We start from the raw sequence: 15566 nt of genomic DNA on the forward strand, positions 1-15566 counted from the left end.
AAAAATACAAATGGTCAAATAGACTTCTTTTAAAGTTTAACCTCATTCCTAACAAGCAAATAAAAACAGATTGTAAAAGGAATATGATCTTTTCTGCCATTCAAATTGATAACGTTTATTTAAAAGCAAAATAATCATATTCGTTGCTGACCAAGGTGCGGTGAGAAAAGTCCTTACAGGCTGTTGATTGAAGTATAAAATTGGAACACTCTCCCAGTGTTTCAAGTATCTTAAAATTCACACCTGTTGAACCATTTAGCCATATCTGTTACAGTTTTCTAGAGACGGCAAGCATTTGTATGCACGTCATAACAATATTTATTTATTTATTTATTTTAAGAAAAGTAAGCTTTTACTTCCTTGTTTCACAAATTAAGCTGGCTTAGTTGGTGATGTGCAGCAATATTTATGACAAAATTTAGAAACGTATGACCAACTTAAAGCCATATTGTTAACACTTAATGACATACAAAAATGCTGATGAAAGTGAAAAAAATAGGTAAATACGGAATGTGGACCCAATTTATTTTAAAATATGTGTGTGTGTGTATGTGTGCTTTGGGAGAAAATACATCAAAATGCTATTGCAGTAGTAGTGATCATTGGATAGTGGGATAATGATGGGGTTTTGGTTTTTTTCCTTTATACTTTTTTGTTTTAAATTTTCTATAGTGAGCAAATATTTTTATAATTAGTAAAAGAGTTAATGTTTAAAAATTTATATTTCAAAGAACAAAAAATTGTTATATAAATCTTGACTTATATATTTTAAAGTTTTTCCTATTTTTATTAAAATTCTTTTAGGTGGGTAAATGCTTTTAGAACTAGATCTTTATTAATGGTTTTATTAAAATGTTTTGTTAAAATTAATGCTTAGCAATACTTTTAAAGGATTTTTTCATTAAAAATACAATTAATTAGCTCCACTAATTCTCAACAAATATTTTTTGATTATCTATTATTGTTTCTTGTATCAGTCGGTAGCATTATTTTCTGTTTCATTTTGTAAATCCTTCCAAGTTCATTTAATAGCATGGACCATGCTTTGTTTCTGTTAGAACTAAAAAATATTCTGGACATGTTGCAACTTGAAAACAATGAGCTACAAGGTTTGAAGCTACAACATGATCAAAAGATGTCTGAGTTAGAGAAGACTCAGGTTGAAGTGCTAGAGGTAATAAAGAAAGCCGTTTTACCCTTAACCAAACTGCAGTCTTTGTCTTCTAGCGTGTTTGAGTTCTCTTTTATTTGACTTAGGGGAAACTGGAGTTAGAGAATTTGCAGCAGACAGCCCTGCGACAGAAAGGGGAAATAGAGAGGCAGAAACAGCTCCTCGAGAGGGACAAACGGGAAATAGAGCGAATGACTGCTGAGACCCGAGCATTACAATCATGTGTTGAGTCTTTGTGCAAAGAAAAGCAAGATCTTGAAGAGAAATGTGACGTCTGGGACAAGAAGTTGGCACAAACCAAACGGTGAGAGCAGGAACAAATAAACTTGCAAGATCACGTCTTGAAAGCTAAAACATTATAAACACACTATTTAAAAAATTGGAAAATAGAGAAAAGGGAAAAAAAATACCCCACAAACTCAGTAACGCAATGCCAATCACCAGTAGCATTTTGGGGTGAATTTCCTTTTAGGGTTTTTTTCCCTAAAGCAATTTTGTAAATAACCTGTTGTGGTTTTTTTAAGTAAAATAGTATGTGCTGGAAGATACAAATAAATGGAGATACATACATACCTTGTTTGTGGGTAGGAAGATAATGTTGTTAAGATTCGGTTCTCTTCAGATTGATATACAGGTTCAAATTAATCATAATCCCAATTCCAACAGGCTTTTAAAATATGAATTAGCAGTCTGGGTCTTAAATTCATATGGAAATATAAAGGACCTAGAATAGAATCTAAAACTTAGCTATGACATGAAAACAACTTTGAAAAAGAACAAAAGTTTAGGGCTAACGCTACCTGATTTCAAGACTTAGTGTACAGCTATGATACTCAAAACACCGTGGTACTGGTATGAAGATAGAGAAATACATCAATGGCACAAAGTCCAGAAGTAAACTCACAAATATGTGGATAACCGATTTTGACAAAGATGCAAAACCATCTTTTTCAGTAGAGAAAAGATGATCTTTTCAAAAAATATCACTGAAACAATTCCATATCCAAAATAAAAACAAATGAACTTCAGTGCATACCTCACACTATATGTAAAACTTAAAATGGACCATAAACTTAAAAGTAAAACTAAATGTAAAACTCCTAGGAGAAAACATAGGTAAAAAGCCTTTGTAACCTTGGGTTAGGCAAAATTTTTTAGATACGACACCAAAAACATGCCCATAAAAAACTAAATTGATAAAATTGGACTTCGTCAAAACTTAAAACTTCTGCTTCTCAAAAGACACTGTTAAGATAATGAAAAGACATGTCACAGACTAGGAGAAAAATCTTTACGACGATGTATCTGATAAAGTACTTGTACCGCGTATATATAGATATATATAGAAAACAACCCAATTTTCAAGTGGGCAAAAGATTTGAACATATATTTATATTTCACATAAGAAATACGGGTGACAAATAAGCACATAAAAAGATGCGCAGCACCATTAACCATTAGGAAAATACAGATTAAAAGCACAATGAGGTATCATTACACACCTACTAGAATGGCTAAAACTAAAGACTGACCACACCAAATGTTAGCGAGGAACTTTCACACACAGTTGGTGGGAATGTCAAATGTTAGTAAGACCACTCTGGAAAATAGTTGGGCAGTTACTTAAAAATTCAAATATATACCTGCCTGAAGATCCAGAAGTTCCACTCCTACGTATCTACTCATGAGATATGAAAGCATATGTCCTTACAAAGATTGTACACCATTGTTCATAGCAGTTTTTATTTGCAGTAGCCAAAAACTGGAAACAACCTAAATGTCCAGCAGCTGGTGAGTGGACACATTATAGTATGTCCATACCGTGGGGTACTGCTCAGCACTCACGAGGGCTGGAGTTAATACACACAACAACATAGATGAATCTCACAGTAATAATTCTCAGTGAAAGAAGCCAGACAAGTCCATACTCTGTGATTCCATTTATGTAAAAGAATGCATGTCCATGCGTGTCTGGTGTTGGACAAATCCTATTATACATACAATTATGTTTCCTGCTTTTTCACTTGTCAGAAGTTAGAGATCCATGTTAATCACTCACATTTTTGGAATTCTGAGTGCTAGTCATGTTTTTATTCCTGATTTTTATAAAACTTCTATGTAGTGAATTAACTTTTTGAAAAATGCCCTATTTGGAAAGCTGAAAATGAGATTTTTTTTGAAAATGAGTTGAAGAGCTTTAAATTTTTTAGGCTGTGTAATCATTCAGACTCCGTAACTGCCTGGTGAAAGCGAAACACTGTCCCGCAGTTGTCACTTGTGTGCACTTGAACATCTTATATTTGGCAATCTGACTGTTCTGTGCTGGGATGGCAGGGTTGCAGCAGCTACAGAAGAGAGCAGCAAAACGGAGCAATCAAACCTGGAAAAGCTGGAATTGGGTGTCAGAAAACTGCAGCGGGAACTAGACCAACTGAACCAAGACAAGCTCTCACTGCATAAAGACATGGCAGCAATGCAGCAGCAGCTACGAGGTACGAGGCAGCATGGCGGGGACCATGTGACTTCCTCCCCCTGTTAGTCTTCTTGAATGGTTTGAGTTTCCTTATTTCAGAAATAAATCATGCCAAGGGGCATGGGGTTTCTTTTAGAAGTGACAAAAATGTACTAAAATTAGGTCATGGTGATGTTTGCACAAATCTGTGAATATACTAAAAGCCACGGACTTGTATGGGTGAAATACATGGTCTATATATTACATCTCAAAGCAGTTTTCTTAAAAAATAACTAAAGAACAATCTAAAAACAGGAAAAAGATGAAATAAAAATTACTATTGACCTCACCCCTCAGAGATAATTCTTGTTTACAGTTTGGCGAATATCCTTCCAGATTTTTCCTAGGGATGTGTGTTTGCATAGTTTCAAAAAGGAAAAACAAAGATGCAAATAGTATCTTTAGTATCAAATCTTTATAATTATGATTATTTAGGAGAAGTCACTAGGTGATTCTAGCTAATGTACTTATTGACAACCTACTATGTCTTTGACCTTATACAAGTATTTTATATGCATTTTCTCATTTAATCATTATAACGTTTTCATGAGATGAAAATATTTTTACCCATTTATGGATGAGGCAACTTAAGCTTAGTTTCCTTATCACTTACTTAAGAGAGAAGTGACCTGCTCAAGCTCATACAGCTAGTAAGTGACAAAACCAGTATAGGTATAAAATTTATTCCCAAACTGTCTTCCTGCAAGGTTGTACCAAATTTATATTTCTACCAGCAATGTTGAAGTTACCTGATTTTAAACCATGCACCTCATCAACACTAGGTATTTAAAAAAAAAAAAAAAACTGTGAGGTTTTGAACATGGAAGTCTTTAAAAACCTGGGCTCCAAGCCCAGATCTGGGTTGCACATGTACCCCTCTCTTTTATGGCCTTGAATTAGGTGGTGTGACGTAGTCATGCGTTTAACAGAAATACATTTAAATTCACTTCCACTCTACTGCGGGGGCGAGCTGATGGGAATCTGGAAAATGCATACATATGCATTTCTTATGTCAATGTTATTGCTGTAGAAAAACGAGAAGCACTAAACTCACTCCAGGAGGAACTGGCTGATGTCCAAGACCATGTGACCCTAACAAAACAGGTAAGCCTAATATGTAATCTTCTAGCGCATCCTGAAGGCAGGCAGAGAATTGGTTGAAATAGCAGATAAAGTAGACCGGTTCCTTTTCACACCAGCAGGTGCCATAGGGCTATTTACATAACACAAACATCACATACACAAAAATGTTGATGCAGAGCATTGATTTTCTGATTTATTTTAGCCCTAGAACTCTTGATTCAAACAATGTTTTACTCAAAGTTGGTAAATAAGGTGGTGGCTAGAGCAGAGCCCAACCCCTCAGCAACCATCTCTTATCTGTGGCACAGATGAGACCAGAGGCTGGGCTTAGTTGTGATCACTCACTGAGCTGCAGAGTAACGGCCAGATCTGGGCTTCCATCTTGTCAGATACTGAATATTGAATAGAGTGAATTCTTGACTCTGTGCTTCTGATGGTCTTCTTAAAGCTAATTCAGTGTTGTCCTGTGAGAATAGTGCTATCTTTGAGTTTCAGAGAACCTCAAGTTCTGGGCCTGTTTCCACCATGTGAGTTAGGATTTGGGGTTGGGGTAGACTCTTCCATCTACCTTTAAGAGTTTGTGTTTCTAAGATGTATGAAACTTAAAATCAAAGTATTCTATCTTTTAAAAAGTCTTACATGGGTTCTTATGAATATTCTGTGTTGTTAGAAATATGGTAACCTGTTCAAAAATGTTCAATTTGGGTTCCTTGAAGAAAGAAATATGTATTTATTGTTTTCTGAGTTTTTTAACCTGTATAAATACTTCAAATGGTAACAAAACTATATGACTCTAGGTACATTTTCAGTAAGAATTAACCTTATTCACAGCTTTTAAAAATCTTCTCAGCAAGGCTGTGAGGTGTGTGTTGTTTATACCTTCCTTGGTGACAAGGCAACTAAAGCCCAGAGGAACTGAATCTCTTGCTGAGGTTCTGACATCTTCTGTCTACTTATTTTTTTAGGTACTAAAAAGAGGAAAGCCAATGATTGAGTTCTGGGGACCTTTGTATAAGTTTGCTGAGATAAAAAAGGATATGGACCTTTTATGCTTCTCATTTTGTCAGACTGAGTAGATTCTGGAGTGGCGCTAGCCACCTCTAGTAAAGATGGTCTTGTTAGTAGTTTCAATGTACTCTCTCACCTGAAGGACCTGCTCCAGGCCACCGTGCACAAGGACGCACTGCTCAGTGAGCAGGCCCGGCTCCAGAAGGACATCAGCGAGTGGCTACAGAAGCTTGAAGACTGCCGGAAAGAAGGGGAGACAAAACAACAGCAGCTCCAAGTGCTCCAGAATGAGATTGAGGAAAACAAGGCCAAACTAACCCAACAAGACGTGGTACTTCACATTCATGATTTTACATAAGAGGAAACACTTTGTCACTTGTGTGCGCCTTTTCCCCTGGCAGAAACCTGCTGAGAAGTACCCCACCCTGGGACTAGCCTCCCTTAACTGCCCTGTGTAAGCAGAGGGGATTGTACACCAACTCTGCCTCCCTTGGTATTAATATCTGTGGTCCATTAAGGCCTTAGAAAGCCTTACATCAGTCCTGTGAAGAACCTTGATGGCCAGGTGCCATTTACTGCCTGAATCCCCTTCTCACATGCTGGCCAAATTGTTTTCCAGGACCTCTTTGATCACCTTTGTAAAGGGAACTCCCTGCCTGGCATGTGGGCTGTTTCCTACTTTCTGTTGAACTGGAATCTGTCTAGTGTCCATGCAAGTTCCCTCATCTGGGACACTGTTTGTTACTTTATGACTAACTGAGGTTGTTCTCTATTAAGATGCTTCAAAAACTCCAGAAAGAGAGAGAAAGTGAAGAAAAAAAGTTAGAAGCCAGTAAAGTGACACTGAAGGAGCAGCAGCAGCAGTTGGCAAAGGAACTAACAGACGAGAAAAGCAAACTGGACCAGGTGCTCACAAAGCTGTTGGTGGCTGAGGAGCGTGTCAGGACTCTGCAGGAGGAGGAGAAGTGGGGTGAGGCCCTGGAGAAGACGCTCTCCCAAACCAGTATGTATTCTGGGACATCACTCTGTAGGGGTGGGGTGGGCGCTCTGCTGCTTGTCTTGTAAAGTGTGTAAAGGAGACCCAGCCATAGCCATAGCCCAGGAAGGAGGCCGGAGAAGCACAGCAGGAAGTAAGGTACCCATTTAATCCTCCTGCGAAAGATGAGGAAGCAATTATCTGTATGGTGATGGCATTTGCTCCTGAGACTGACTTTTAAGTCTTTTTACTTGACATCTTGCCTTCTTTGAGAATGCTCTGCCAAGAAATTGGGGCAATAAGGCGAAGAAGTGCCAAAACGTGCTCCAAAGACTTTCTGTGAAGTACATTATTTATGAGTTTGGGGAACAATTACCCATTTTATCTCAACCAGTGGGAAAAAAAACACATTAACACTTTTCTATCCAAGTTTGACAGTGACAAATTTCTGTCATATTTGACAAATACCGAAATACAGGTCCTTGCCTTTGGGTCTGTCCTCTCTTGAGTCATATGCATGTGCATTTGACCTGGGACTCCAAGGTAAATGACTGTTCTAACATCGGTAAGGGATTTTCATCTTTCATAGGCTGCAGGGTTTAATAATGCTCAGAAAATGTCCCCCCGAGTGAACTCAGTGGACTGGGGGATCTGAAAGGGTTATTATTTCTTTTTCTCTGGGAGTTCTTGATAGAACCAGACCCAACCTTTCATTATGAAGATGAAACTTAACAAATATGCTGAGTGTGGCAATGCCAGAGGTGTCAAAGTGAAATTTGGGTAGGGTGTTACTCTAAAGAGGGTGATCAGAAACATTTGTAATTTATGAGCATTAGAAATTGCATGATTTACTTATAAGCATTATTTAGTAGCATTATTTCTTGAGTGCTCACTATGTAGTAGATGTTTGCATACGTGATTCCCATTGAACATGAGGAGAGGTTCCCCCTGTAACATCAGGCTCGGACGTTCCCAAGTCCTGTGTTCTTTCCACGGCACCACCTCCCATGAAGGAAGAAGGATGGCACGCCTTCCTTTGTTAAAATCCAGGTTTATAAAAACCACTTCCGCAGTCCGTTCCGTGTTCCCTGCACTCAGGATTGGTGCTGTTTTCAGTCAAAGACTCAAGGGAGACAGCAGCTATCACTTTGGAATCAGGCCCTCCAGGAACCAATTCTGTCAAGAGGCACCCTTATGGGGTCTTTTTCTGGAGCTCCGATGTGAGTCAGGGGTGGGACTTGAAAGACTCAGTGACGAGGAGTGGGTGGCATGTTATGCAGTCTGCCCACAGCAAGCCCGGGGCCTCTGGCTAAAGTATGAAAAATGCTCGTTTCAGAACAACAGCTTTCAGAACGGGAGCAGCAATTAATGGAAAAATCAAATGAGCTGCTGGCTCTCCAGAAAGAGATGGACTCTCTGAGGGCAGACTTCAGCCTCTTGCGGAACCAGTTCTTGGCCGAAAGAAAGAAAGCTGAGAAACAGGTTCTCAGCCTGAAGGAAGCACTTAAGATCCAGCGGAGCCAGCTGGAGAAAAACCTTCTTGTGAGTTCCTACCGCCCTGGCAGTTTTTGAGGAAATGATGCATTTAAATGTTTACACTAAAACAGTACTTCAAATGTAGACAAAACATTACCTGGCAACCCAGTCTCTATCGCCCTGTTGTTTTTGGTGTGTTTATGCATAATTTGTTCTTGAAGCTGATGGCAGGCTTTGCCCAAGTTGGGCTCCAGCCCCAGAGGAGCTCTGGCTAGCTGGCTGGAAAGATGGTCACGTGAATGGACAGTGTCAGCACTAAGCAGAGAGCACTCCTGGCTAGCAAACCTCTGCTTACCCCTCCACGGTGGGCGGAGGGGGCTTAGGAGAAAGAAGGCTTCTGAAAACATATTTACACAGCTGCAGTCTGTGCTCACAGATTTTTCTCATCCTGACCTTTTTGGTCAACATTAGCTTTAAGTAATCATTACCCGAAATCCAGGAAGGCCAATGTAGCATGCTTTTATCCCTGAAATAAATTTTGGGAGATGATACTCAGATGAGTTCTAAACAGTTTATGGTAGATGGGGCCAGATGGGCAGCAGTAGGGACTGTCACAGGAATGGATGTTTCTAACCCCCTCTGGAGGAATTCATGGAGCCCTGTTGTTGGATGGAACTTTCCAACCATGTGTGTTTTCCAAAAGATGATACCCTTACAACTGGTGATAGGCAACATGATTGTAAAGACAGTATGCAAATGTCTAGGTTTTAGTCCTTCCAATAACCCTGTGATGATGGGGAGCATTGTTCCCATTTTGCAGACAATTAATGGAGGCTCAGAAAGGGAAAGTAACTTATTATCAAAAGTGATGTTGCAGATCTTTTAAGATTCAGACTTTGGACTAACAGGCTGACCACATACGTACTCCAGCTCTACCACAGCTGCTAATAAGGCAGATAGAATCACCCCCATTTTACAGCTAGAGAAGTTGCTGCCCAGACGAGAAATGAAGTTGGAGGCAGTGAGTGTGTAAGCCAACAACGACACCTCCGTGTGCTGGAGCCCAGAGACCTTTTCCTCCCTCTGTGCTAGGAACAAAAGCAGGAGAACAGCTGCATGCAGAAGGAAATGGCAACAATCGAACAGGTGGCCCAGGACAATCACGAACGGGCCCGGCGCCTGATGAAGGAACTCAGCCAGATGCAGCATGAGTACACGGAGCTCAAGAAACAGGTGTGTCCAGGACAGAGCGGTCTCGGGAGGCACACCCACTCCCCGTGGGCTCAGGCCGGTTTCAGTTCATCAGTAGTTCTCTCAGAGGAGTATTTCTTTTTGGAAATGTGAAAGTGCTGAGTGCTGCAATAGAGCCATTGTGACAGCAGTGAGAGCTGTTCACTGCTCAGACCGGGCAAGTCTAATCCTAGATGTCCCTGCTGTCCCCTAGTCAGTGTCAGCATCTGGGCCACCCTGCACACTGTAGTCAGGCTGCTGTGGCCACTCGGCTGACCTTCCACACTTTGTCCTTTGGACGACTCCATGCGGCCATTCGGTTTCATCTGTGCCTCCACTCCCACCCCATACACACCCGCTTTGGTTAAAAAACAAAGACAAAAAACCTGTTTTATTTAAAGTCCCCAAGTCTCTGCAAAGTTGTAAGGGCAGCTAGCAGTGGGCACGACTCTACTGTCATCACTCAGCTCTTTGTGGAGAGAGCCACGGAGAGGAATCCCGGGTATTACACATAGCCTGCAGCGCCTGTGGGAACCTCTGGAGGCCCAAACCACCAGATTCTTCACCTATAAAATGAAAGCATTTGACCAGGTCATTTCTAAGACCCGAGCATTAGCATTTACAATCTAGATCACTTGTGATTTGTTTCAGTAAATGACTATTTTCTTCTTTGGGGTTTAATTATTATAATTGCCATTTATTGGGTACCACTAAGGAGCTTCTTAAAAATTCTCACCTAGTTCTCACATTTTTGAATGCAAGGTATTATCTTAATGTATAAATGAGGTAACAGAGGTTCAGCAGTTAGCTAACTTGTCCTGAGTCATACTGGTCATGTTTACTGGCAATGAGATTGGAATCCAGCTCTGTCTAACTCCAGAGAGACTGACTTCTGTAGAGTAATACACCTTCAGGGAGCGCTGTGCTCACGCTTTTCTAAATGGAAGTTGCTCTAGTCAAAATGCCAGTAAAATTGTTTACTTGGTAGCTGAGAGATACTTGAGTAATTGAAAAATCATACGTTTTTGACATTTTGTAGATCTTTAAATTCATGACACATTATACCATTCCAAGTAAGTCTCCAACTTTACCGGTGGTATTTGACTCTCACTCTTTAGATGGCCAACCAAAAAGATTTGGAGAGAAGACAAATGGAAATCAGTGAAGCAATGAGGACACTTAAATCTGAGGTGAAAGGTGAAATGAGAACCAGCCTGAAGAATCTCAACCAGTTTCTTCCAGAACTACCAGAAGATCTGGAAGCTATTTTGGAAAGGAACGAAAACCTAGGAGGAGGGTTGGAAAGCTTGAAAGAGAACTTGCCATTCACCGTGAGTGAGAGGCCGTCACCTTTTGAAGAAAGACTGAATATTTCCCAGGTTCACATAATGGTAAGGGTTTATCCTGCTGTTCTCTGGGCTCTGTAGAAGGATAATTTGGTTCCCACCTTCCCCCAGTAAGCTGAAAAACAGGCTGGAGGGTGTGGAGGGTAGGAGGAGGGCGAGGTGGGCTGGTTACTGATAGTGGCGTTGGGTGACCCTTTGATGTTTCCCTTTCCCTCGGAAAAAGGATGAACACTGGCGTGGAGAAGCACTGCGAGAGAAACTACGTCACCGTGAAGATCGACTCAAGGTTGCCCTCTTAAAAATCCCTACGTAGTGAGAGATACTTGGCATACTGAGGACAGTGGGGAAATGGCTTGCGTTCACACACGGCTGTCACACTGGCTCTATCGCAGCACTCCCAGCTGTTGTAAAGAGTACATGGTCAAAGCTCAGAGAGTTTGGCCTCACACAGTTAGTAAATGGTGGGCTCAGTATTCAAAACCACGAGCTCTGGTGCTAAGCCCATGTTCTTTAACCTGTGGAATGCTGCTTTGCCTCAACTAAAACTGACAGAACCTCAGCATTTGGGACAGGAAACAGACACAGCGATAAGCACTAAGCTCACAGGCCAATGGTTGCGGGAAAGATTGGGAATACTGGAGAAGGAGGCGTGGGTGTCAGATAAGAAGTTGTTGGACTCAGAACATGTTGAGTTTGAAGGGAAGCGTGTCTGCCTGTAGGCAGCTGAAAATAGGAGTCTAGGAGTTAGAGGTCAGTGTTGACATAAAGATTTGGGCTTAGGAGTAGAGGTGGGAGTTGGAAGATGAGAGTGAGATAGAACAAGAGGACAGAATGCATCTTTGGAGAACAGCAGTTACACAGCGTGGCGGAGAGGCAGCCGTTTGCCGAATGAGGGAGTGGAGGCCTTGACCTCCCGTAGCCTCCAGACACATGTGGCTTTTATGTATATTCATTATAATTAAATCGGGTTAAAAATTCAGTTCTTCAGTTGCCACATTTCAAGCTGTCAGTAGCCATGTGTGACTACTGTCTTATTGGAAAGCACACAGAGCAAACATTCCTGTCACGGAAAGCTCTGTTGGACAGAGCTGCTGTACACTTGGAGAGATTCATTTCCAAGGTACAGCACTGGGCAGAGCCAGAAAGTGGTCTGGGGTTGAGATGAAACACACTGGGAGAGACACTGCAGATGTCAAGTGTAAACCAGCCTTCTCCTGAGAGATGAGGCAGCAATTTAATGAGGGGCTGGGGTGCGGGAATCGTGTTGTTACAGTGGGGAGACCAGGCTGAGAAAAGGCCCCGCTAACAGCACAGATGTAAATGTGGACACGCACCGAGAGGAGTGCGCACCTCATGGACTTGGGGTTTAGGACAAGAGGTTTTTTAGTAGCTTTTCCTACTTTATGATAGATTGGCCTATCGAATGTTCAACTAACAGTTCTGGTACATTTCTTCCACGTAAAGCCCTAAATTTCACCCTAACACTTTCAGGCCCAACTGCGACACTGTATGTCCAAGCAAGCGGAAGTTTTAATCAAAGGGAAGCGGCAGACAGAGGGCACGTTACACAGCTTGAGGAGACAAGTTGACGCTTTAGGGGAATTGGTCACCAGCTCCTCTGTGGATTCCACATTGTCCCCCAGTCTGTCTCAGCTGGAGTCGTCCCTTGCAGATGACTGCCAGCTTGGACCAAGCCAGGTAAGAGGAAGCTCTTCACAAGGTCTGATCTCTACATGGAAAGGACCTGACAGCTCTGGTGTACACCATCTAGAGGAGACTCAGAAGGACAAAAATGCCACCTTCAAATTGCTGGAAAACTTGTCTTGGGAAAGACATGTTTTTTTGTGGTTCCTGGGAAAACTGGAACCATCTGGTTGGTAGATGAAGAAAGAGGATAAACTGATGGCTTAGGAAACAGACTAGAACTGGAGACTGGGACATAGTTAATTCTACTATTAATGCCCTTTACTTCTGGATTTCTTCATTCTCTGTGGGGTCAGTATAAAGAGCTGAGACCTGTGAGGCCGGTGTAAGTCCTAGCTTAGTCTGTCCGGCCCCCGTATCCTGTGGACAGATGACAGACTGTGCCATTACTCCTCAGCAAGAGTTAGAACGCAGACCTTTTAACCAGGGTCTGTAAGAAAACCCTGAATTTCGCAACAAAGGTTTTCTGTGTGACTTAGGTAAGGTTAACACTCATTTAAGAGGAACATGACATATACTCCTGGATTGCTAAACAGCAACGTAGTAGTACTGTCAGAGACAGGTAATAGCTACCATTTCTGAGTGCCTACTGTGTGCATGTACTAAATCCTTTATATGTATTATCTCATTTCGTTTTTACATCCTGGAGGTAGGGTTTTCCCTTTATACAGATAAGGAAATTGTATAAAATGAGAAATGATATCAAGGTCACAGCAAAAAACAAAACCAGGATTTAGGGGCTAATCTGTCGTCACCACAGAACAGTGTATTATAGGTATGGTTGAGCCACAAGGAACATTCAAGGACAGTTGCCTCTGTAATAGGCACAAGCTCATCAGTAGCAGAGCCAAAATTTAAATATGATTACCTTAAAACCTTCTGTGGTAGGACCCAAGTCGGGTACTGGGGCCCAGGTCAGGCCTTAAGGAAGCGTCAGAGGCACTGGGCATCAAAAAGGAGGTGTCTTTGGAGGTAAGACAGCGCTAAGTTGCAGGAGATGAGTGCATGGGGGCTCGGGGAACAGGTTCATTTACCAGCTCATGGTGGCAGCCAGAAGAGTTCAAGAGAACAAAGGAGGTGTTAGAGGCACAATGGGTAGGGGTGAGATTGTTAGAATTATTTTGGAGTCTCTGTTATCATCCAGGTCTCTGGGGGATAAAAGCCTGAACTATTAATATGTTGGAATTAGGGGGCTGGCTTCTGCACCTAATGTTTTCTCTCTCTCCTTTTCAGAGCTCCTTCCAACAAGTTCTACAAGGTCCATCACAATCATCAGACAGTTACCAACACTAATGCCATTCCCTAGCTTCCTGCTTACAGGGTACGTATTACAAATAGTTCTTTTAACTAGCACTTTCGATTGGAAGGTCTTGAATTTTAGCTAATACAGTCTTAAGAAAAGGACCTTTTTAACTTTTTTCTTGGATAATTTTGTATAGTGGTTTGCTCATCTTAAAACATTTTCCAGAGGTACTCTAGTATATATTTTACCTATCAGCCATCATGCTATCACTGTTCTGTTAGTTTATTTAAGACCTGTTTTTACTGTTTCAAGGATTCATCCTTTCTTTCTGTCTTATTGCAGGAAGAGAATGGCTCAGCCAGATGAGAACATTCTGGCAGAACTGTATCTGAGGAAAAACCTTCTCCACTACCTCACTGACTTCATAGTTGAAATGCCACTTGGTTTTTATCAAGATCCAGTAAGTTCAGATGCTCAAACTCCACTGTAGTTTGTTTCACTGGTACCATTAAGGCCAGGGTTTTTGTAAACCACTTGTACACCTGGGAAGAGTATACCGTTTAAAGCAGGGTCCTAGATGGCTGAGGATCTTTTTCTAATCTTGGAAATGTGTTGTTATAAAACCAATGCTGAATGTAACTGCAAATTTGAATCTTGTTAAAAGCTATAGTTACAAAGAAAAAAGTGTACTTATGCTTCTCTTCATTTATAGTGTCAAAAGTTATTTTTGGATTTTGCTTAAGATCTATTTTCATATGAAAATAAAAGGTAAAATAAATTTGGGGCTATTGTCTGACTTCACATTTCGTAGATCTACGGTAAAGCCATCAATTACCTTAATTCTAAGAAATTACAGTCTTTCAAATGGTTTTTCCATCTTTTGCCTGGAGGTTGAAGGAAGTTTGTTTTACCTATTGATGATTATATTTCACCTTTGGAAATAATCTGTTAAAGAACCACTACACTTCAGGTGCTTTTTCTCAACCAAAAATATTCTTTGGCAGAAAAGTAGAGCATTGTACTTTGGAGGCTCTGACCCAGGGGTAAAGCCAAATTATGTTCAGACTTTAAAATTTTTGAAGTACTATAATTAATGTCTCAACTCCATGGTCTGTCTACAAATGCATTTCTTTAAAAACAAGAATAGCAACTACTGTCACAGTAAAATGTGTGGCAGCAGAATTATTGCCATGGCATAGGTGAAGTATGAAGCTACATGTACTAGGTTTGACAGTTTGCCCCGAGACTCCCCTCTAGGCCCCTGGGTAGCTTCTGACCCACAGCAGGTGTTACTGCAGTACAGGAGGGCACAGTGCGGTAATCCCTCTCCACCTGCTGAGCTTTCTATTCCTGAAAAGTAGTTTGGCTACAACTGGACCATTTAGACATGTGATACATAGTTACAACAAAGAAAATGAAAAGTGACATAAAACTAACACAGTAAGTTCTAGAAGGAATCAACTTCCAAAACAAAAATTGATTTGGTAGCTTCTTTTGTACTTACGTTCTCCTTTGTTTCATTTTCACAAGTCATAGCAAAGTGCTTAAAAGCCTGGCCTATTCACAATTACTGAAATCCTTGAGGGCCACATTTTCCTGTTCTATCCATGAGCTGAATGAGGATAAACTATCTTCTTTCAAAACTGGCACATGAACTCTAATTCCCAAATAAACAGGAATGGAAGGTAATCATTAGGTTTTCTGTTCAAGGATAGTGAACTGAACCACACATCTATTTAAAAAAGATCACCCTTAAAACAACAGATGTGTGGGCAAAAAACTCTCAAAACTAGTTTCTTGGAATTAAAGCGGTAAGG

The 15566-nt window shown here is 40.9% G+C and overlaps 1 protein-coding gene across 4 annotated transcripts in view; it reads left to right on the forward strand.

The window, feature by feature from the left end:
- Positions 1 to 14527, forward strand: part of CNTRL (centriolin) — a 77902-nt gene extending 63375 nt beyond the window's left edge. For all 4 annotated transcript variants that reach the window (XM_019731213.2, XM_019731215.2, XM_019731216.2 and 1 more), the window contains 13 exons: positions 1059 to 1174; positions 1258 to 1475; positions 3506 to 3663; positions 4714 to 4787; positions 5917 to 6105; positions 6552 to 6777; positions 8087 to 8292; positions 9319 to 9459; positions 10575 to 10847; positions 11026 to 11088; positions 12294 to 12500; positions 13740 to 13827; positions 14092 to 14527. In XM_019731213.2, coding sequence (XP_019586772.2) covers positions 1059 to 1174; positions 1258 to 1475; positions 3506 to 3663; positions 4714 to 4787; positions 5917 to 6105; positions 6552 to 6777; positions 8087 to 8292; positions 9319 to 9459; positions 10575 to 10847; positions 11026 to 11088; positions 12294 to 12500; positions 13740 to 13799 — 1931 coding nt within the window. In that variant the 3' untranslated portion in view covers positions 13800 to 13827; positions 14092 to 14527. The remainder of the gene's footprint in view (positions 1 to 1058; positions 1175 to 1257; positions 1476 to 3505; positions 3664 to 4713; positions 4788 to 5916; positions 6106 to 6551; positions 6778 to 8086; positions 8293 to 9318; positions 9460 to 10574; positions 10848 to 11025; positions 11089 to 12293; positions 12501 to 13739; positions 13828 to 14091) is intronic.
- Positions 14528 to 15566: the final 1039 nt, after the last annotated feature.

The sequence above is a fragment of the Rhinolophus sinicus genome, linkage group LG04, assembly GCF_036562045.2.
Source record: "Rhinolophus sinicus isolate RSC01 linkage group LG04, ASM3656204v1, whole genome shotgun sequence".
Classification (NCBI taxonomy): Eukaryota; Metazoa; Chordata; class Mammalia; order Chiroptera; family Rhinolophidae; genus Rhinolophus; species Rhinolophus sinicus.